The following is a 24,323-nucleotide window of genomic DNA, read 5'->3' on the forward strand; positions in this document are numbered from 1 at the left end:
CCTGTACCTTTGCTCTATATGTAGCCAATATCACACGCACAAGAATCTGAATTTGTGTGGTGAACACTAAGCAATATGCGTATTATTTTCATATTTGCCAATATTTCCCTTATCTGATTATGGACATGTCACGAATATTCCAACCCCCACATTTATGCCCAGGACAGATGCCATCCTCTAGGCCTAGATAAATCTGCATTGAAATGCATTGGAATAGAATTGAATGGATTTGTATTCATGAATATAGTGACAGTCGGTGGGAAGGCAAGCCTGGAACCATTTTATCATCCTTCTCTGTTGATTTCCAATATCCAGGCCTGTTGGGATTGCATCTTTTTTTGCAGAAGGGATATAAAAAGTCTGAAATGGATGAGCCTTCATTGTGAACTGGGTGTAGATGAAGGCAGCCTGTATATCGAGCCTCTCAGTGGCTAATGAGCCTACGCTGTGTGTTCATGTCTCTGCAATCATTGCATTGCTTGACTAGGTGAGGGAGACATTTCATGTCAAGCCTTTTCTTCTTTTGTTCCCCAGCATCAGGCTGTGAGACTGATTACGCTTTTGGTTCTCTTTCCTAATCAGTTTCAGTGACGGTAACAAGAAGAGAGAGGTGGAGAGAGGGAGCCTGTGCTGGAGATTCGCAGAAAGGGAAAAGAGGAGCAATGAGATTCAGGGTCAGCTCTTTCTCCCCCCCTCCTTTTTTACCGGCATCTGACATGATCTTGTTTTGGAGATGTTTGCTGGGGGTGAAAAGCAAGGAGAGAGGCTTGTGTTCTTCCTGCCGTACGAAGAGCCAGAGTAAGACCGGGTGAAGGAAAAAAAAAATGCACGCTATCCGGACTAGTCAGGTAATTATTCTGAGATGGGCGCACAAAGCCAGGGAGCGTGCCGAGCTGTGGGCTTCAGAGCCATGATGCTGAGAGCAGCCCTGACAGTGCAACAAATGCAGTAGGTGGTAGAAGAACCACCATGGGTTATAATGGCAGTCTGATCTTCAGAAACAGGAGTGAGATTGGCTTCTATCAGGCTGGGGCACTGGAAATTAGGAACGTGTCTCATTCTCAAGTCCTATGGAGCAACCGCAGCAGCAGCAGTGCTGGGCTGAGCTACAGACATTTCACCACCAGCGTTCAAGTTATTATATTCATTGGTTCTCTATTGGGTAAGTTCAGGATCCCACTGCTATATGTGGTGGTTAATATATACTGTATGGTACTCGATGCCATGTTTTCATGCCTTATCAGCCATTGTACATCTAGTATCTTATATATCATATATCTCCTCCATTTCTCATTGAATGCCCCCCTCACTATGGATAGGCAGATCGGATGATCAGATCTGAGATACGCCCATCCTCCAATCAACCTCAATTCACAGGGTGTCACACTAACTTTGCTTTTAAATTGTTGTAGAATTATACTTAGCACATATGTAGCAATTGAAGTATTCAGTTTTTTCCTTGAAAATCCGAAGAGTCCAATCATTAGTGGTATAATTATCCAGCAGGCTGAAAGATCTCTGAGATTAATGCCACTAAACACCATCCAAATACTACTGGAAGTACTCAAATACTGCAGTAACAAAGTAAAGCAGTTTATTTCTATAACTGGATTCATTGCAGTCAATGGAAATATGCGTTGATACAATACATTTTTAATTAATCTCTTCTGAAGTCTTTTTGTCGTAATCTTTCTCTCTAAAATGACATGGCCATCCATTTTCAAGGTGAAGTCCAAAATCTGATGTTATGCATTTAGGATTTTACTTCGAGGACCATGAGTTCAACTTTGGGTCATCTACTATAAAGCAAAGTCATTTCATGCCACCCATTGCTCTTGCCACACTGGTTTTGATTTGATGGCTTGTTGTCCCCATGTTACCTTCCATACTACTGTACCTTCTTGAGAATTCTAAGAGTTTTGTCTTTTAACTATTGTACATATTAAAGCGTATCTAAACCCCCAAAAATGTAATATATTGCACCTTGGAAGCAAGCCTTAGATGTGGTGACGGTGTTAGATATTTTTAAATGATTTTTATCTTAATTTTTACCTTGTGATCCGACCAGCAATCTTAGGGTGGTAAACACTGACAAAGGAAAAATGTTGCTTTTAAGAACTCCAGCCTAATTTTTTGACAAACTATTGTATTAAATGCCGGAACTATTAAATCGATAAACACCAATGAAGCTAATTATAAGGTACTTTTATTTAGGTAGCATAGGTTTACATAGTGCCCCAAAGGATAGCCAAATTTACTCAGAGTTCTAATGAAGCTGGCACATTCCTAAAAACCTGTTGGAACTGTCCCCAAATAAGATATTATTGGATAGGTGTCTATCAGTTCAAGTAGAATTAAAGACAAAACTTTTTTTTTTTCATTTTGGATAGAGCAAGGGAGGGTTATAACACCTGTCCATTTTTTTTTTTTTTGCCATCTGTAGGCCATTGGGGAGATTTATCTTCACTTCCTGTCCCATAGTGAAAACAGGAAGGGAATGGAAATCTCTACAAAGTGAGGTCATCAGGACAGTTCTGGGGACAACACAAAATATTTTTTTTTGTTTTTACTTTCATTTCCGATGACAAACATGAAAAATAGAGAGGGTAATTCTCCCTAACTGGGGACAGACGGTAATAAAAACTTGACAGGTGTTCTAATCCTTCTCCACTCCATCCAAAAAAAAAAGAAAAAAAGAAAGATTTGTCTTTAGTTACACTTTCATTTACAGTGCCTTGAAAAAGTATTCATAACCCTTGACATTTTCCACATTTTGCCATGTTACAATCAAAAATGTAAATGTATTTTATTGAGATTTTATGTGATAGACCAACACAAAGGGGGTTATTTATGAAAGGCAAATTCACTTTGCACTGCAAGTGCACTTGGAACTGCAGTCGCTCTAAATCTAAGGGGTAGATCTAAAATAAGTGGAAGCTCTGCTGATTTTATCATCTAATCATGTGCAAGCTAAAATGCTGTTTTTAATTTTCCTTGCATGTCCCCCTCAGATCTACAACGACTTTACTTCCAAGTGCACTTTCAGTGCAATTTCAAGTGCACTTGCAGTGCAAAGTGGATTTTCCTTTCGTAAATAACCCCCATAGCGGCACATAATTGTGATGTGGAAGGAAAATGATAAATGGTTTTCGAAATGCTTTACAAATAAATATGTGAAATGTGGGGCGTGCATTTGTATTCAGCCCCCTTTACTCTGATTACCAATTACCTTCAGAAGTCACATAATTAGTAAATAAAGTCCACCTATGTATAATTTAATTTCAGTATAAATACAGCTTCTCTGTGAAGCCCTTAGATAGCCTTAGTGAACAAACAGCATAATAAGGCCAATGGACACACCAGACAGGTCAGGGATAAAGTTGTGGAGAAGTTTAAAGCAGGGATAGATTATAAAAAAAATATCCCAACTTTGAACATCTCATGGAGCACTGTTCAATCCATCATCTGAAAATGGAAAGAGTATGGCACAACTGCAAACCTACCAAGACATGGCCGTCCACCTAAACTGACAGGTCGGGCAAGGAGAGCATTAATCAGAGAAGTAGCCAGAAGGCCCATGGTAACTCTGCAGAGATCCACAGCTCAAGTGGGAGAATCTGTCCACAGGACAACTATAATGCCGTGTACACACGACCGGTTTTCCATCAGAATAATCTCTGACGGTCTTTCCGACGGAGTTCCGACAGAGTTCTGCTGAAATGGACTTGCCTACATACGATCACACCAAAGTCTGTTTATTTAGAACGAGATGACGTATGATGGGACTAGAAAAGAAAGTTCAATAGCCAGTAGCCAATAGATGCCCTTGCGTCGTATTTGGTCCATCGGAATAGCATACAGACGAACTGTTTTCCCGATAGAAATTGATTCTGTCGGAAAGATTTAAAACAAGTTCTATTTCTAGGTCCGTCAGAATTTTTGAAAAAAAAAGTCAGATGAAGCCCACACACGCTTGGAATATCCAATGAAATTATTCTGTTGGACCTTTTCCGCCAGAAAGTCCAGTCGAATGTATGCGGCATTAGTCGTGCATTCCACAAATCTGGCCTTTATGAAAGAGTGGCAAGAAGAAAGTCATTGTTGAAAGAAAGCCATAAGAAGTTCTGTTTGCAGTTTGTGAGATACCATGTGGGGGGCAAAGCAAACATGTAGAAGAAGGGGATCTGGTCAGATGAGAACAAAGTGGAACTTTTTGGCCTAAAAGCAAAACACTATGTGTGGTGGAAAACTAACACTGTATATCACTAAACACACCATCCCCACCGTGAAACATGGTAGTGGCAGCATCATGTTGTGCAGATGCTTTTCTTTAGCAGGGACAGGGAAGCTAGTGTGAGTTGATGGGAAGATGGATGTAGCCAAATACAGGGCAATCTTAAAAGAAAACCTGCTATGCCACGTACACACGACCGGACTTTCCAGCAGAATAAGTCTGACAGAATCATTCCGTCGGATATTCTGATCGTATGTAGCATAATCCGATAATTTTTCTTTAAAAAATTTCGACTGACCTAGAAATAGAACATATTTCAAATCTGTCCGACAGACTCAATTCCTATCGGGAAAACCGTTTGTCTGTATACTGGTCCGATGGACCAAATACGACACAAGGGCAGCTATTGGCTACTGGCTATTGAACTTTCTTTTTTAGTCCCATCGTATGTCATCACATTCAAAATGAACGGACTTTCAAACGCACTTTAGTCCGTTTGTATGTGGGCAAGTCTGTTCGTTCATAACTCCATTGAAAGTCCGTCGGGAAGACCGTTGGACCTTTTCTGCCAGAAAGTCCGGCCGTGTGTACGCGGCATTAGAGTCTGTAAAAGACTTGAGACTGGGGTGGAGGTTCACTTTCCAGCAGGACAACGACCTTAAACATACGGCCAGAGCTACAATTGAATGGTTTAGATCAAAGCATTTTCAATGGTTTCAAATGGCCCAGTCAAAGTCCAGACCTATATCCAATTGAGAATCTGTGGTAAGACTTGAAAATTGCTGTTCAAAGACCCATGGCATCCAATCTGACAGAGCTTGAGCTATTTTGCAAAGAAGAATGGGCACAAATGTCGCTCTTTAGATGTGCAAAGCTGGTAGAGACATACCCAAAAAGACTTGCAGCCGTAATTGCAGTGAAAGGTGGTTCTACAAAGTATTGACTCAGGGGGGACTGAATACAAATGCTTGCCACACTTTTCAGATATTTATTTGTAAAAAATTTAGAAAACCATTTATTATTTTCCTTCCACTTCACAATTATGTGCCACTTTGTATTGGTCTATCACATAAAATACGAATAAAATACATGTAGATTTTTGGTTGTAACATGATAAAATGTTGAAAATTTTAAGGGGTGTGAATACTTTTTCAAGGCACTGTATACTGTTTTGGGCAGGAGCATTAGGAAAAAAACCTGGGAGATGTTGCTTAATTTGAAAACTGTAGGATGTACCACTTCCTAGTTCAAGCTTATCATCCTTATCCTAACAGGGTCTAAACAAACTTTAGCTATGGCATGGAAATCTTCTATGCCTACAATTGTGTAAGATGTCTTGGTAACTTCTAGGTGACACTAAGCGTAAATGTTACAAACTTTGGATTGAATTATCTTTTGGACTGAATTATCTTTTTTCCGTATTCGTTCCCTCTTTACTCCCTCCACCTCTTGTCCTTCTTTCTTCACTCTGTTCCCCCTTTCTGTATTTATTTGTTCTTACTTTGTACTTTAAAACTTAGTTTAGTTTAAGGATATATGGGGGATTATTTACTAAAGGCAAATACACTTTGCACTGCAAGTGCACTTGGAAGTAAAGCTGCTGTAGATCCGAGGGGGACAAGCAAGGGATATAAAAAACAGCATTTTAGCTTGCACGTAATTGGATGATAAAATCAGCAGAGCTTCATCTCATTTCATAGCTTCCCCTCAGATCTACAGCGACTGCACTTACAAGTGCACTTTCAATGCAAAGTGGATTTGCCTTTAGTAAATCAACCCCATGGCATCTACTTTTCTGGTTTGCACAAAGAACTACACAAAAGATTATCAAACTTGGCCATAGCCAAAGTAAGCAGGCACAAACCTATTTTACTCTTTCCTTTGGTGTACCCACCCATAGCATCCATTTCAAATGTACGTGCTGATGTTTTCTCTATGTACTGTTGTGCCTTGTTATTTTTCATATGTTGAAAACAATAAAAAACCTCAGCCCCAGTGTTTGTACTGTTGCCCACACAAGTGTGTCTCCAGGTACCTCTATAAGCAGTCTCATCTGTACCAATTCTCTGGGGCTTATACCTGGCCTATCAAGCCATGCAGCCCACAACTTGTCAAATTTCCCAGGATTCCCCCTGTGTGGGCATATGTATTTTTACATGATAAGAGTGTTGCCCATATGCTGAATCCATGTTTTAACCATCGGCAGTGTAGCAGATTTCCAGCTCATAAGTATTGTTTTCCTAGCCTGAAACAGTGCTCTGGTGAAAGCCGTCCTTGTCATCTCCTCCGGGATTGCCCCATCCAATACCCCTAGAAGGCACCCCAGGGGTTCAAGAGGGACATTAGTTTGAAATACCCGGTTGAGTAGGGCCAAGACCCCCCATCCAATACCTGTGGAGTTTGGGGCAGCTCCAGAAGAGATGTATTAGGTCACCCGGCACTATCCTTTACTTGCCACACAGCGGGTCTGGCATTTTACCCATCTTATGCAGCTTTACTTCGGTGTAGTGCACTCTCAATAGGATGTATAATTGGGAAATGTTTTTGTGATACATTAAGTGAACAGGTATTGACAGCCTGAAGGGCCTGTTCTCACTGCTCCCCTGTGATGGGGCCTTAGTCTGCCTCCCATTGTGATGCTACCTTCATGGGGTGTCCCTCCAGAAATGAAGAAAAAAGCATGAGGTAACATTGGGATTTATACCCTTTGTGTCTGTTGCGTTTTGCAGTATGTGGAAAATAGGGGTGGGAGACTGTACCCAGTCAACTGCGACTCCCTGCGCCTGAACAGCATGTTTTATTTGTAAGCAGTAGAAAAGCTAGGGGGAGCCACCTGGGACCCTGTTGAATTTTCACCAGTTCCTCATAAGATTTATTCCCCCAGATTGTGCTGTAGGCTGTGTACCCAGTGACTTGTTGCAGCTGTTTGACCTTGTTCCACACTTTCTGAAGAAGTATGTAAGTGGGCATTTGTTTGTTATGCCGTTGAAACGCCTGAGCCTCCAGGCCCTCTCACCCCTGTGCCAATCAGCAGAAGTTTAGCTGGTGAGCCCGCCAGAGACTGGGCCATAGCTCCTATCAGGTGCTGCAACTGTGGGGGGGGGGGGGGGGAGGTTAGTTTGCCATAATAGTAATCTGAATAGGGAGTTGACCACTCAAAATATTTTCAGTGGAATAACTACTGGCGTGTTGTGGAGCAGGTACGAGATTCATCTTCCTTGCCAGGGATATTTTGAGTTTGTTCCATATATTTATTTTGTCTCTGAAGTGAGTCAGCAGGGGATATATGTTTAGCCTATGTTTAGCCTATAATACTCAGTCAGTTTGGGGGATATATAAATGCCTAGGTATTTAAAGGAAGTCACTATGGGGACGGGACAAGGAAGATCTGTATTCAAACCAGGACCCCATCCAGGAGCATGAGTGTGGACTTGGACCAATTAATGGTAAGGCCTGAATAGTGGCCAAAATCAGCAACAAGGGACATTGCATGTGACAATGAAGCATCCACGTCCTCCAGAAAGAGGAGCATGTCATCGGCGTAGAGCATTATCTTCTCATGCAATTCACCATAACGAAATCCTTTCATTTGTGGACAGTCCCTCACCTGTGCAGCTAGAGGTTCAGTAGCCAATGGGAATAGCAGGGGAGACAGGGGGCAACCCTGCCTAGTTCCCCTGCCAAGTGCAAAGACGTGTGACATCCTATCTGACATGCGTATGGCGGCCTGTGGCGAGGCATACAGTAACTGTACCCATGCAATGAATCTAGGACCAAAACCAAATTTGGACAATACAGCTCAGAGGTATCGCCAGATGACACCATCAATTGCCTTATTGGTATCAAGAAACAACAGTGCCCTGTGGCCAGCCACATCTGCTGGGGTCTGCATGTCCAAAAAAAGGCTACTCTGGACTACTATGTAGGATGCTGTTCATGAGTATAACTGTGTGTAGCTTTTGTGTTCTGAGCTGGTTTTCTGAAGTAGTAGATGCTGCCAATCAGTGCCAATTAGTGCTGCCATCAGTGCTACCAATAAGTGGTGCCTGCAAGAAATTTGCAACAATGGCAAAAAGAATATTGGGACTTTATATGAAGCACAGCTAAGAACAAAAAAATTCAAATCACGTGATCATGGGCTCCAGAAATATAAACATTAAATCAGAAAAATAACATGATAACATGGTTCAATAAGATCTAAGCAATTTATTGTTACATGGTAATGACATATTTCATAACAAGAAATAAAAAATAATAATAAAAAATATAATAATTATCTTAATACAAAATAATAAAGTAATAATTCATGAACAACATGATTAAGTTGATAATAGTAAAATATAAAACCAATCTATGGGTAATAGAGACATTGGTAAGTGGTGCCTATCAGTGTCAATCAATGCTACTTATCAGTGCTGCTAATCAGTGTCACCCATGAGTGCTGCCTATTGGTGACACCAATCAGTTCCCATTAATGCTGCCAATCAGTGCACATCAATGCACTAAGTGCAGGGATTGGGAGATGAACTCAGCAGCCAGGCACATTGTCCAAATCTGTTGATGTTTATTAATGCCTCATGCCGATCTTTAGTATGATAAGTAATCACCACACTACTATTTACCTCAACCCGATAGAACACATTTGGGATGAATTAGAATGGAGACTGTGAGCCAGGCCTTCTCATCCAACATGAGTGTCTGACCTCACAAACGAGCTTGTGATAGAACGGTCAAACATTCCCATAGACACACCTTGTGGACAGCCTTCTCAGAAGAGTTGAAGCTGTTATAGCTGCAAAGGATGGGCCAATTCAATATTGAACCCTACGGATTAACACTAGGATGCCATTAACCACTACAATACAGGGCACTTTCACCCCCTTCCTTCCCAGACCAATTTTCAGCTTTCATCGCTCTAGCGCTTTCAATGACAATTGCGCGGTCATGCTACACTGTACCCAAATGAAATGGTTATCATTTTGTTCGCATAAATAGAGCTTTATTTTGGTGTTATTTATTCACGACTCCGTTTTTAATTTTTTGCGATATAAGCGAAAAAAAAGCGGAAATTTGGAAAAAAAACAATATTTTCTTTTTTCTATTTAAAAAGAAATCCAATAAAATCAAATGTTGTCATAAATTTAAGCCAAAATGTATTCTGCTACATGTTTTTGGTAAAAAAAATTCCGTTAAGTGTATAATAATTGGTTTGTGTGATCACGGACATATGTACGCAAATGATCATGTACATATGTGTGCAGGTGATCACGTACATATGTGTGCAGATAATCATTGAGACATGTGATTTTAGTGGGACATATGTGGGGGACATGTTTTTATTATTGGGGACATGTGTTTTTATTATTTGGGGACATGTATGTTTTGGGGACATGTGTGTTTTGGGGACATATGTGGGGACTGTGTTTGTACTGTGTGGTGTGTTGTGTGTTGACACTAGACTGATGATCAGTGAGTAAAAAGCTGTAAAAAACAGCTCATACTCACTGATCATCAGCCGGCTGCAGCGTTCTGCTCTCCTCTCCTCAGCGATGACTTCCGTGTGAGGAGAGGAGAGCCGATTGCCTAGCAACCGGCTGTTTGCTTACATCACATGACGGCCGTGATTGGACACGGCCGTCATGTGATCAGGAGGGCCAATCACAGAGCCCTCCTGCCGATCTGAGATGCGCCGTGTCCGGGTGACACGAGCACATCGGGATCGCGGCGCTGCACTGTATATCACTGAACACACCATCCCCACCGTGAAACATGGTAGTGGCAGCATCATGTTGTGCAGATGCTTTTCTTTAGCAGGGACAGGGAAGCTAGTGTGAGTTGATGGGAAGATGGATGTAGCCAAATACAGGGCAATCTTAAAAGAAAACCTGCTATGCCACGTACACACGACCGGACTTTCCAGCAGAATAAGTCTGACAGAATCATTCCGTCGGATATTCTGATCGTATGTAGCATAATCCGATAATTTTTCTTTAAAAAATTTCGACTGACCTAGAAATAGAACATATTTCAAATCTGTCCGACAGACTCAATTCCTATCGGGAAAACTGTTTGTCTGTATACTGGTCCGATGGACCAAATACGACACAAGGGCAGCTATTGGCTACTGGCTATTGAACTTTCTTTTTTAGTCCCATCGTATGTCATCACATTCAAAATGAACGGACTTTCAAACGCACTTTAGTCCGTTTGTATGTGGGCAAGTCTGTTCGTTCATAACTCCATTGAAAGTCCGTCGGGAAGACCGTTGGACCTTTTCTGCCAGAAAGTCCGGCCGTGTGTACGCGGCATTAGAGTCTGTAAAAGACTTGAGACTGGGGTGGAGGTTCACTTTCCAGCAGGACAACGACCTTAAACATACGGCCAGAGCTACAATTGAATGGTTTAGATCAAAGCATTTTCAATGGTTTCAAATGGCCCAGTCAAAGTCCAGACCTATATCCAATTGAGAATCTGTGGTAAGACTTGAAAATTGCTGTTCAAAGACCCATGGCATCCAATCTGACAGAGCTTGAGCTATTTTGCAAAGAAGAATGGGCACAAATGTCGCTCTTTAGATGTGCAAAGCTGGTAGAGACATACCCAAAAAGACTTGCAGCCGTAATTGCAGTGAAAGGTGGTTCTACAAAGTATTGACTCAGGGGGGACTGAATACAAATGCTTGCCACACTTTTCAGATATTTATTTGTAAAAAATTTAGAAAACCATTTATTATTTTCCTTCCACTTCACAATTATGTGCCACTTTGTATTGGTCTATCACATAAAATACGAATAAAATACATGTAGATTTTTGGTTGTAACATGATAAAATGTTGAAAATTTTAAGGGGTGTGAATACTTTTTCAAGGCACTGTATACTGTTTTGGGCAGGAGCATTAGGAAAAAAACCTGGGAGATGTTGCTTAATTTGAAAACTGTAGGATGTACCACTTCCTAGTTCAAGCTTATCATCCTTATCCTAACAGGGTCTAAACAAACTTTAGCTATGGCATGGAAATCTTCTATGCCTACAATTGTGTAAGATGTCTTGGTAACTTCTAGGTGACACTAAGCGTAAATGTTACAAACTTTGGATTGAATTATCTTTTGGACTGAATTATCTTTTTTCCGTATTCGTTCCCTCTTTACTCCCTCCACCTCTTGTCCTTCTTTCTTCACTCTGTTCCCCCTTTCTGTATTTATTTGTTCTTACTTTGTACTTTAAAACTTAGTTTAGTTTAAGGATATATGGGGGATTATTTACTAAAGGCAAATACACTTTGCACTGCAAGTGCACTTGGAAGTAAAGCTGCTGTAGATCCGAGGGGGACAAGCAAGGGATATAAAAAACAGCATTTTAGCTTGCACGTAATTGGATGATAAAATCAGCAGAGCTTCATCTCATTTCATAGCTTCCCCTCAGATCTACAGCGACTGCACTTACAAGTGCACTTTCAATGCAAAGTGGATTTGCCTTTAGTAAATCAACCCCATGGCATCTACTTTTCTGGTTTGCACAAAGAACTACACAAAAGATTATCAAACTTGGCCATAGCCAAAGTAAGCAGGCACAAACCTATTTTACTCTTTCCTTTGGTGTACCCACCCATAGCATCCATTTCAAATGTACGTGCTGATGTTTTCTCTATGTACTGTTGTGCCTTGTTATTTTTCATATGTTGAAAACAATAAAAAACCTCAGCCCCAGTGTTTGTACTGTTGCCCACACAAGTGTGTCTCCAGGTACCTCTATAAGCAGTCTCATCTGTACCAATTCTCTGGGGCTTATACCTGGCCTATCAAGCCATGCAGCCCACAACTTGTCAAATTTCCCAGGATTCCCCCTGTGTGGGCATATGTATTTTTACATGATAAGAGTGTTGCCCATATGCTGAATCCATGTTTTAACCATCGGCAGTGTAGCAGATTTCCAGCTCATAAGTATTGTTTTCCTAGCCTGAAACAGTGCTCTGGTGAAAGCCGTCCTTGTCATCTCCTCCGGGATTGCCCCATCCAATACCCCTAGAAGGCACCCCAGGGGTTCAAGAGGGACATTAGTTTGAAATACCCGGTTGAGTAGGGCCAAGACCCCCCATCCAATACCTGTGGAGTTTGGGGCAGCTCCAGAAGAGATGTATTAGGTCACCCGGCACTATCCTTTACTTGCCACACAGCGGGTCTGGCATTTTACCCATCTTATGCAGCTTTACTTCGGTGTAGTGCACTCTCAATAGGATGTATAATTGGGAAATGTTTTTGTGATACATTAAGTGAACAGGTATTGACAGCCTGAAGGGCCTGTTCTCACTGCTCCCCTGTGATGGGGCCTTAGTCTGCCTCCCATTGTGATGCTACCTTCATGGGGTGTCCCTCCAGAAATGAAGAAAAAAGCATGAGGTAACATTGGGATTTATACCCTTTGTGTCTGTTGCGTTTTGCAGTATGTGGAAAATAGGGGTGGGAGACTGTACCCAGTCAACTGCGACTCCCTGCGCCTGAACAGCATGTTTTATTTGTAAGCAGTAGAAAAGCTAGGGGGAGCCACCTGGGACCCTGTTGAATTTTCACCAGTTCCTCATAAGATTTATTCCCCCAGATTGTGCTGTAGGCTGTGTACCCAGTGACTTGTTGCAGCTGTTTGACCTTGTTCCACACTTTCTGAAGAAGTATGTAAGTGGGCATTTGTTTGTTATGCCGTTGAAACGCCTGAGCCTCCAGGCCCTCTCACCCCTGTGCCAATCAGCAGAAGTTTAGCTGGTGAGCCCGCCAGAGACTGGGCCATAGCTCCTATCAGGTGCTGCAACTGTGGGGGGGGGGGGGGGGGGGAGGTTAGTTTGCCATAATAGTAATCTGAATGGGGAGTTGACCACTCAAAATATTTTCAGTGGAATAACTACTGGCGTGTTGTGGAGCAGGTACGAGATTCATCTTCCTTGCCAGGGATATTTTGAGTTTGTTCCATATATTTATTTTGTCTCTGAAGTGAGTCAGCAGGGGATATATGTTTAGCCTATGTTTAGCCTATAATACTCAGTCAGTTTGGGGGATATATAAATGCCTAGGTATTTAAAGGAAGTCACTATGGGGACGGGACAAGGAAGATCTGTATTCAAACCAGGACCCCATCCAGGAGCATGAGTGTGGACTTGGACCAATTAATGGTAAGGCCTGAATAGTGGCCAAAATCAGCAACAAGGGACATTGCATGTGACAATGAAGCATCCACGTCCTCCAGAAAGAGGAGCATGTCATCGGCGTAGAGCATTATCTTCTCATGCAATTCACCATAACGAAATCCTTTCATTTGTGGACAGTCCCTCACCTGTGCAGCTAGAGGTTCAGTAGCCAATGGGAATAGCAGGGGAGACAGGGGGCAACCCTGCCTAGTTCCCCTGCCAAGTGCAAAGACGTGTGACATCCTATCTGACATGCGTATGGCGGCCTGTGGCGAGGCATACAGTAACTGTACCCATGCAATGAATCTAGGACCAAAACCAAATTTGGACAATACAGCTCAGAGGTATCGCCAAATGACACCATCAATTGCCTTATTGGTATCAAGAAACAACAGTGCCCTGTGGCCAGCCACATCTGCTGGGGTCTGCATGTCCAAAAAAAGGCTACTCTGGACTACTATGTAGGATGCTGTTCATGAGTATAACTGTGTGTAGCTTTTGTGTTCTGAGCTGGTTTTCTGAAGTAGTAGATGCTGCCAATCAGTGCCAATTAGTGCTGCCATCAGTGCTACCAATAAGTGGTGCCTGCAAGAAATTTGCAACAATGGCAAAAAGAATATTGGGACTTTATATGAAGCACAGCTAAGAACAAAAAAATTCAAATCACGTGATCATGGGCTCCAGAAATATAAACATTAAATCAGAAAAATAACATGATAACATGGTTCAATAAGATCTAAGCAATTTATTGTTACATGGTAATGACATATTTCATAACAAGAAATAAAAAATAATAATAAAAAATATAATAATTATCTTAATACAAAATAATAAAGTAATAATTCATGAACAACATGATTAAGTTGATAATAGTAAAATATAAAACCAATCTATGGGTAATAGAGACATTGGTAAGTGGTGCCTATCAGTGTCAATCAATGCTACTTATCAGTGCTGCTAATCAGTGTCACCCATGAGTGCTGCCTATTGGTGACACCAATCAGTTCCCATTAATGCTGCCAATCAGTGCACATCAATGCACTAAGTGCAGGGATTGGGAGATGAACTCAGCAGCCAGGCACATTGTCCAAATCTGTTGATGTTTATTAATGCCTCATGCCGATCTTTAGTATGATAAGTAATCACCACACTACTATTTACCTCAACCCGATAGAACACATTTGGAATGAATTAGAATGGAGACTGTGAGCCAGGCCTTCTCATCCAACATGAGTGTCTGACCTCACAAACGAGCTTGTGATAGAACGGTCAAACATTCCCATAGACACACCTTGTGGACAGCCTTCTCAGAAGAGTTGAAGCTGTTATAGCTGCAAAGGATGGGCCAATTCAATATTGAACCCTACGGATTAACACTAGGATGCCATTAACCACTACAATACAGGGCACTTTCACCCCCTTCCTTCCCAGACCAATTTTCAGCTTTCATCGCTCTAGCGCTTTCAATGACAATTGCGCGGTCATGCTACACTGTACCCAAATGAAATGATTATCATTTTGTTCGCATAAATAGAGCTTTATTTTGGTGTTATTTATTCACGACTCCGTTTTTAATTTTTTGCGATATAAGCGAAAAATAAGCGGAAATTTGGAAAAAAAACAATATTTTCTTTTTTCTATTTGAAAAGAAATCCAATAAAATCAAATGTTGTCATAAATTTAAGCCAAAATGTATTCTGCTACATGTTTTTGGTAAAAAAAATTCCGTTAAGTGTATAATAATTGGTTTGTGTGATCACGGACATATGTACGCAAATGATCATGTACATATGTGTGCAGGTGATCACGTACATATGTGTGCAGATAATCATTGAGACATGTGATTTTAGTGGGACATATGTGGGGGACATGTTTTTATTATTGGGGACATGTGTTTTTATTATTTGGGGACATGTATGTTTTGGGGACATGTGTGTTTTGGGGACATATGTGGGGACTGTGTTTGTACTGTGTGGTGTGTTGTGTGTTGACACTAGACTGATGATCAGTGAGTAAAAAGCTGTAAAAAACAGCTCATACTCACTGATCATCAGCCGGCTGCAGCGTTCTGCTCTCCTCTCCTCAGCGATGACTTCCGTGTGAGGAGAGGAGAGCCGATTGCCTAGCAACCGGCTGTTTGCTTACATCACATGACGGCCGTGATTGGACACGGCCGTCATGTGATCAGGAGGGCCAATCACAGAGCCCTCCTGCCGATCTGAGATGCGCCGTGTCCGGGTGACACGAGCACATCGGGATCGCGCCGCTGCGCGGGCATGCGCGCGCGCGATCCCGCTGCTTCTGAAGGACGTTCCTAAACGGCCGATCAGGAGTAGACGGCTCCCACCCGGCCGTATATATGCATTGGCCGGGTGGGAAGTGGTTAAAGTTCATGTGCATGTATAGGCAGGCGTTCCAATACTTTTTGTAATATAGTGTGTATATATATATATATATATATATATATATAGATAGATATATACAGTTGTGCTCATAAGTTTACATACCCTGGCAAAACTTATGGTTTCTTGGCCATTTTTCAGAGAATATGAATAACACAAAAACTTTTCTTTCACTCATGGTTAGTGTTTGGCTGAAGCCATTTGTTATCAATCAACTGTGTTTACTCTTTTTTAAATCATAATTACAACAGAAATTATCCAAATGACCCTGATCAAAAGTTGACATACCCAATTTCTAAATACCATGTATTGCCCCTTTTAACATCAATGACAGCTTGAAGTCTTTTGTAGTATTTGCGGATGAGGCTCTTCATCTTCTCAGATGGTAAAGCTGCCCATTCCTCTTGGCAAAAAGCTTCCAGTTCCTGTAAATCCTTGGGATGTCTTGCATGAACTGCATGTTTGAGATCTCCCCAGAGTGGCTCAATGATATTGAGGTGAGGAGACTGAGATGGCCACTCCAGAACCTTCACTTTATTCTGCTGTAGCCAATGACAGGTCGACTTGGCCTTGTGTTTTGGATCATTGTCATGTTGGAATGTCCAATTACGTCCCAAGCGCAGCTTCCTGGCTGATGAATGCAAATGTTCCTCCAGTGTTTTTTGATAACACACTGCATTCATCTAGAATAAATTACTCATATGGCTATACATGTGATTGCCATCATCCCTTGATATGGAAATCAAGAATAAACCTCAAAAAGTGGGATTTTTTAAGGCAATTAAAAAAAGTAATAGAAAATTAATAAAGTAATAAAATATGGAAAATATATTTATAAAATATATGTATTTATTACAAATAGATTTGAGTAAAATTCCAAGTTGGAAATTAGAAAGACAATAACAATAAGTGATGATATCACATAACATGAAAGTTAAATGTAAACATGAAATGGTAGTCCCCAGCTACTTGCTGTTTTTTCATCAGTGGATTACGATGAGATAAGGTAGGTGGGAATCTCCAATGCGTTTCAAAATGTACAAATACAAGCAAATCTTCTTCAGGGAATAATACCACTTCTGAAAACATAATTTCAATAGAAAAACAGATGAATACTATATATAACTGTATATGGAACTGCATCCACAAATGTACATACATACGTAAATACATATCCATACTCATATATACACTTACAAAGTTTGAATCTTATAGCAGGAGCACTCCTTACGGTAACAAAAAAAAACATATATCACTGCAAGAACCCAGCAGAACCAGCTTCAAACTATCCTCAAAGGAAAATGAGGGGAGATACAAAAATGCACTATAGAGAGGAAAAAGAAAACAGACAAAATCTGATGAAAAAACCCTAGGAAGATAATTACTATAAATTCCGTGGGATATTGGGCCAACCTACATGATATTCACCAAAAGGCTGTCCCAGTAGCTACCTAAATTCAAATATTTGAACTTACTTGTAAGAACCTTTCGCCAATCTGACATTTAGAAGGTAAGTTCAGTATAACAATACCAGCTTTTATATTACAAAGTTCCAAATATGGGAATACTGCATGGATCCACATCCATATATACACAGCATATCGTCATGTGGCAAAGATATATGGATGATTTACTGTTGACATGGGATTGTCCAGAAAACCAATTAATGAATTGTCTTGAACAAATTAATCGCAACCACTTTAACCTTTTTTTCACAATGGCCTATGATCACTGTAAGGTCGATTTTTTGGATGTGAGTATTCTTAAGGATGAAATTGGTAAACTTACAAGTAAATTATTTAGGAAGGACACTGCTGACAACACTTTGTTGCATGCCGGCAGTTTCCATCCTGAGTCTTTGAAAAATCCATATCCTTTAGTAAATTTTTGCGCATCAAGCGCAACTGTGCTACAGATATGGATTTCCAATTGGAGGCCGATGCACTTACTAGTAGATTGCTAGCAAGGGGCTACATAAAATCGTGTTTAAAAATTGTGTTAAAAGCACTAAAAGACAAGACCTAGTTTTCAAACATAAGGGGAAAAATAAGGATAGTAATATCATTAGAGTTATATTACGGTACTCAAATGAGCATGACAAAATTAGAAAGATTCTTGCAAAACACTGGCCCATTCTGAATAAAGACACACATTTGTGGAACTTAGTAACTAAAAATCCACAGATTACTTATAGAAAAGCTGGATCCATTGGTGGCAGACTTGTTTAAAGTGAATATAGAGGGAACTCTAGGGGGGATCCATGTAAGACCTGGGGTACGTTTCCATGTGTTCTGTAATTGGAAGGCGTACACACTTTACTCTGCCCAGTGGTGAGCGTTTTCGGGTGAAGCATTTTGCAAATTGCAAAACGCGAGGTGTGGTGTATCTTATGCAGTGTCAATGTGGGTCTTTCTATATAGAGAAGACCAAACAAGAACTAGGTCAACGAGTTATTAAACACATGCACAGCATGAGTATTGGCAATCTATATTTGCCCCTGGGCCGACATGTAGCCAAGGGACATAATTATAGGATGCCCAACAGAGTCCACATTCCTTCCCATGGGGATGATTTGAATAAGATTCTACTCCAGCGGGAGATGCACTGGATTAGGTATCTTAATGCCACCATGGTACGGGGTCTTAATGAATGTGAGAGCTTTTTTGTTCAGGGAAAACTGACTAATAGGCACATTCTACATTATAAAATTTTAATAAATCTCTATTTTCATTCTCCTTTTTCTTCTTTTTTGTGTTTTTTTCATTGATAATGTTTCAGATGGTAAGGGTAAGTGAGGTTCTGGATAATTTTCCCTCTCTTCCACCCTGTATGTCGATTCCCTATTTTTAGTTTCATGGTCTAATATAAAAATGTCACGTCTTTGGGTTTATGCCCATAAATATATTTACATACTATGTTCTATTCTGGACATATAAGAATTGTGTTTTGTAAACTTTACATATAGAAAAATGTTTTGTAATAGCAGGGGCATTGCCTTTTTGGTGTACAGGAGACTTCAAATAAAATTTTTTCTATTTCATTGAAGGTTTATTATTCCTTGTTTCTTTCAAATACTTATGGGGAATAGAGAGTTTCAATTCTTCTTTATGCCTATTCGTCGCCTGTATAAAGCCCCATACACACTCTCAGAGTTTCTGCTGATTTTTGTCTTCAGATTTACCAAAACCATGTAGTGCAAGAGCCTGCCTGATTGCATACAAATTGAAACTGCTAAGGTTTGACCTCATATTATATGGTTTTGCTAAATCTGAAGGAAAAAATCAGCAGAAAATCTGATAGTGTGTATGGAGCTTAAGAAATTTCTTCCTGCCTGTCTCCATCATGGCCGCCATCCTGGTCTCAAGATGTTGTCATCGTGGAGAAAGGATATGATATGGCCAAATGGGGCTTGGCTATGATGCAATCGTGCACATCGATCTGATGCTAATCGTGTAATTTTCCCGCACATGTGCAGTACTTTAGGGATGCCGGTAATCTTTACCGACGCCATTCATTCCTCATCTCTGTAGGGCATGGGCGTTCCACTTGATGTGGATTTATGCATTATTCCCAGGACTGCTAGCAGCATATTTGGCACTTTGTAATATAAAAGCTGGTATTGTTATACTGAACTTACCCTCTAAATGCAAGCTGTGAGAAAGGTTCTTACAAGTAAGTTCAAATATTTGAATTTAGGTAGCTACTGGGACAGCCTTTTGGTGAATATAATGTAAGTTGACCCAGTATCCCATGGAATTGATACTAATTATCTTCCTAGGGTTTTTAGCAGCAGATTTTGTCTGTTTTCTTTTTCCTCTCGATAGTGCATTTTTGTATCTCCTCTCATTTTCCTTTGGGGGTAGTTTGAAGCTGGTTCTGCTGGGTTCCTGCAGTTCATGAAGAGTATTGATAGAATGATACATGGCTCTCTTGTTACCTACCGTAAGGAGTGCTCCTGCTAGAAAATTCAAACATTGTAAGTGTATATATGTGTATGGATATGTATTTACGTATGTATGTACATTTGTGGATGCAGTTCCATATACAGTTATATAAAATATTTATCTGTTTTTCTATTGAAATTATGTTTTCAGAAGTGGTATTATTCCCTGAAGAAGATTTACTTGTATTTTCACATTTCAAAATGCGATGGAGATCCCCATCTGCCTTATCTCATCATAATCCACCGATGAAGAAACAGCAAGTATGTCAGGAAAGGTGTCAGGTCACCTTGAGGTGAGGTGACAGATGCACACCGTAAGGATCAGGAGTGCACCGCAAGGTTGTGGACCCTACGGCTGACTGCTGCGGACAGGAGACAGGTCCCACCGGGGTTAGAGCGTAAGATTCCCTGGGGCGCAGAGTCTAAGAGCCAGCAGGTGTTCACCAGAGCCTTGAGTGGTGAGGATGGACTTGGCTGCAACTGGCTCCAGGTTGCGACCCCCAGGGTCCCCCAGCTCACACCCACAGTAGGCAACAGGAGGATAGGGATAGTGAGGGACAAAGCCAAGGTCGGGGCCATAAGCAGACAAGAATAGTCGGGACACGCCAAAAGGTCAGGATCACAGGCAAACAGGGATAGTCAAAGACACGCCAAAGTCGGTAATGGAAAACAGTAGAAGAGCACACGGCAGGTAACTGAAGCTAACACACAAAGGAATACACAATGGTTGATCAGCACTGATGGCCTGCAGTGCACAGGCTAATATAGGGCTCCCTGATAGGGCCTGGGGTGGAGCCATGCTTAGAGGAGAAGTTATAAAAACCACCAGGTGGAAGTGGCTGACCTCTAGTCTGAACACATGAGGGGAGGTAAGCAAACACAGGAAGATCACTGCATAACCATGCCAGTACCCTCCCTCTTACGAGGCCTCCCCCTCCCCCTCCCCCGCCTGGGTCCAGGCTTAAAGGGAAACTCCAGATGGAACTTCCTTAACAGACAGGGAGCAAAGACCTCAGATGCAGTGATCCAAGACCTCTCCTCAGGGCCCAACCCTTTCCAAAGTACGAGGTACTGAAGAATGCCTTTACGGAGCCGGGAATCCAAAACTTGACTAACCTTGTATCTTAGATTATCCTCAGAGACCGAAACAGAGGTAGGGAGAGGACGAGAGGACTTGAGGACTAAAGGCTTTTTAGGAATGGGTAAGGGCATGAGAAGATCAGGAGTCTGAGCAGGGACCCCCACACCCTTAAAGATGAGCTGGGCATCCATGACAGGACCACCAGACTGGGCAGAGGTCAGTGGATCCCTGAGGTCAGGTTGGTTAGAAAGTGACATGTCACAAGAGTCAAGCTGGATAGCTGCAACACAAACAGAATGCAGAGAACCCTGAGAAAAAGATTGAAAACCCCTCCTGGCCGAATGAGGAATTCTATCCAAAGGATGGATTGAGCCTCTTAAACGGGTTTGAACGGACATAGTAGCAGTAGGGTGAGGCCAGGTCACCGAAGGTACTGAACAAGAAGCAGGAAGCTCATTGGGCATGGGCTGGACTGGCATAACTGGTGCAGAGGTCGACTGAATAGTATTGTCAGGTGTAGCGACCATCTCAATCGCATCACAGGGCATAGCAACTGTGGAACTTGCAGACAAGTTAGCCTGGCTGTGCGTCCAAGGGAGATTAGGGACAGACAAAGGTAAATGGTTATGCGGACTGGAGTGAATGATCGACTCAGGTTCATAGGTGGGCCCCTCATCCAGAGTACCACATGACCTAGAGAGTGCATCAGTCCGACTATTGCAGGACGCATCCCAGAGATCGCTATATACAGTGGGAAGAGCAGAAGATACTGGGATGGTGGTAACAGGAAGTTTCTCCTTTGAGGTACCCTTGAGTAGGCAGGAAGAGGAACAGGAGGAACCCCAAGCCAGGATCTGTCCAGCAGACCAGTCAACGTGTGGAGAATGGAGCCGTAACCAAGGAAGACCTAATATGATAGGAGATGAAGCCTTAGGTAAGACAAGGAAGGCTATCCACTCCTGGTGGAGGTTCCCTACTGACATCTTAACAGGAAGAGTCTGAAAGCAGATAGGGCCCCCTGGGAGAACCGTGCCATCAATCGCCAAGACCACCAATGGCGTTGTAAGGGGCAAAAGGGTAAGTCTCATGGAGGATGCCCAATCCATGAAATTGGCAGCTGCTCCGGAATCCAGATGTGCTGAGACCGAACGAGAGGAAGCACCGACATGAAGCAACACAGAAAGGAGAAGACGAGAAGGTGAAGGTGATATTTCAGGGTCTAATACTCCACCTTCTAGATGTATTAGCCCTGAGCGTTTTTCCGGACGAAGAGAACAAGTGTCAAGGAAATGACCTTTGGCCCCACAATAGAGGCATAGGCCCAGAGTTCTGCGCCTAGCACGTTCTTCGGGAGATAATTTAGTCCAGCCCAACTGCATAGGTTCCTCAGTAGGCAGGGGGTGTTCCTCGGATCGAAGAGAAGGGACTGGGGGCTCAGGCTGCCTAAAGAACGGGGAGTGCTGGCGTCTTTTTGCCAGGGCCCTCTCCTGAAAGCGAATATCGATCTGGTTACACAAGGTGATGACGCTGTCCAGATCAGCAGGAAGGGATCTTCCTGCTAATTCATCCTTCACTCTATCAGAGAGGCCATGTAAAAAGGTTGCAACTAGGGCCTCATTATTCCAGCTCAATTCAGCTGTGAGGATACGGAACTGAAGAGCATACTGTCCCACAGACGCAGACTCTTGACGGAGACGTAAAAGAGCGCTAGCCGCTGAGGAGACACGACCCGGTTCCTCAAGGATATTCCGAAAAAGTTTCAAGAAATCAGACAGGCTAGAAACCACTGGATCATTCAGTTCCCACAGAGGGGCGGCCCAAGCTAACGCCTCGCCGGACAGGAGGGATATGATATATGCGACTTTTGCCCGATCGGACAGGAAGTTTTGTGGCTGAAGTTCAAAAGGAATTGTGCACTGGCTAAGGAACCCCCTGCAAGCCTTGGAGTCCCCAGAGAAATGGGCCGGAGCTGGTAGTTGTAATGAATGTGTGACTGCGACTGATACGATAGGTGCAGTGGCAGATAGCGGTTGAGGTTGTTGAGTCGGGGGTCCTAATGAGGCCTGAGCCTGTTCAACACGCGATGCCAAATCCTGAAGGAATCACATCACCTGGGTCTGATGCGATTCTTGGGTCTCAAGTCTGCGAACAGGCAAACAGGGATAGTCAAAGACACGCCAAAGTCGGTAACGGAAAACAGTAGAAGAGCACGCGGCAGGTAACAGGAAGCTAACACACAAAGGAATACACAATGGTTGATCAGCACTGATGGCCTGCAGTGCACAGGTTAATACAGGGCTCCCTGATAGGGCCTGGGGTGGAGCCATGCTTAGAGGAGAGGTTATAAAAACCACCAGGTGGAAGTGGCTGGCCTCTAGTCTGAACACATGAGGGGAGGTAAGCAAACACAGGAAGATCACTGCATAACCATGACAAAAGGTTCCCTCCACTGGTGATATCAATCATTTGGCGTGCAGTACTGAGATCCACCAGCAGGTGTCTCCTGGCAGTTTGGAGCTGTCAAAAGAGCTTTTCCCTGCTGGAATTATGTCATCTTTGGGCCGCAATACTGGTGTCCACCAGAGGAGGGATCCTGGCAGTGTGGAGCAGGTATTACATTCTGCAATCAGGCATCACATGACTTTGATAGCAGATATAGTATAAATAACCAGCAAGTGCACACACACCTTGCCCTGGTATTGTCCTTGTTCCCTCACCTGCAGCCTGTTTATCTGTGAACCTGAACCTGAACCTGAACCTGAACCCTGATTCCTGTATCCTGGACCTGTTTGTATCTGTTCCTGTATTCCTGTATCCTTGCCCTGCAGGCTGATCCCTCCATCTTGTTCCGTGTCGTTTACTCCTGGCCCCCCATCTACTGATCTCCTGTTTATGACCCTGGCCTGGCTTGACTACGATTCTGGTACTCCCTTTTGCTACATATGCTGGTTAGTTTATTATCACTGTTTGGTTGTTTTGTTCACTCAGTTTGTATTGGTGGTGTGTTCACATTTATATGCATTTACTTTAAAGCGGTAGTAAACCCGCACATTTTTTTTTTTTAAACCTGCAAAGCAAAAGGCATAATGAGCTAGTATGCACCGCATACTAGCTCATTATGAAATACTTACCTTAGAACGAGGCCCCGACATCTGGCCCGATCCACGCCGAGGGAGCTGACATGCTCCCTCTGCGTTTCTTCCGGGTATCGCGGCTCCGGCGCTGTGAGTGGCCGGAGCCGCGATATCGTCACTCCCGCGCATGTGCGCGGGAGATTTCAGTCCGGCCGCTCGGCTGCTGCCGGATTTTGACGGCGAGAAACCCCTTGTGCGCATGCGCCGCTGCAGTCAGCGGCGCATACCGAGGGGAATATCTCCTAAACCGTACAGGTTTAGGAGATATTTTTTTTACCTACAGGTAAGCCTTATTATAGGCTTTCCTGTAGGTAAAAGTTAAAAATGTGGGTATACAACCACTTTAATAAACTT

At 42.4% G+C, this 24,323-nt stretch overlaps 1 protein-coding gene across 1 annotated transcript in view; it reads left to right on the plus strand.

Moving 5' to 3' along the window:
* Window positions 1-266: 266 nt before the first annotated feature.
* Window positions 267-24,323, plus strand: part of GPR176 (G protein-coupled receptor 176) — a 126,390-nt gene continuing 102,333 nt past the window's right edge. Inside the window, exon 1 of the mRNA XM_077464732.1 lies at window positions 267-1,162. Coding sequence (XP_077320858.1) covers window positions 970-1,162 — 193 coding nt within the window. The 5' untranslated portion in view covers window positions 267-969. The remainder of the gene's footprint in view (window positions 1,163-24,323) is intronic.

This window comes from Lithobates pipiens, unplaced genomic scaffold, assembly GCF_037356315.1.
Source record: "Lithobates pipiens isolate NorthernLeopardFrog02 unplaced genomic scaffold, aLitPip1_a1.2 Scaffold_30, whole genome shotgun sequence".
Classification (NCBI taxonomy): domain Eukaryota; kingdom Metazoa; phylum Chordata; class Amphibia; order Anura; family Ranidae; genus Lithobates; species Lithobates pipiens.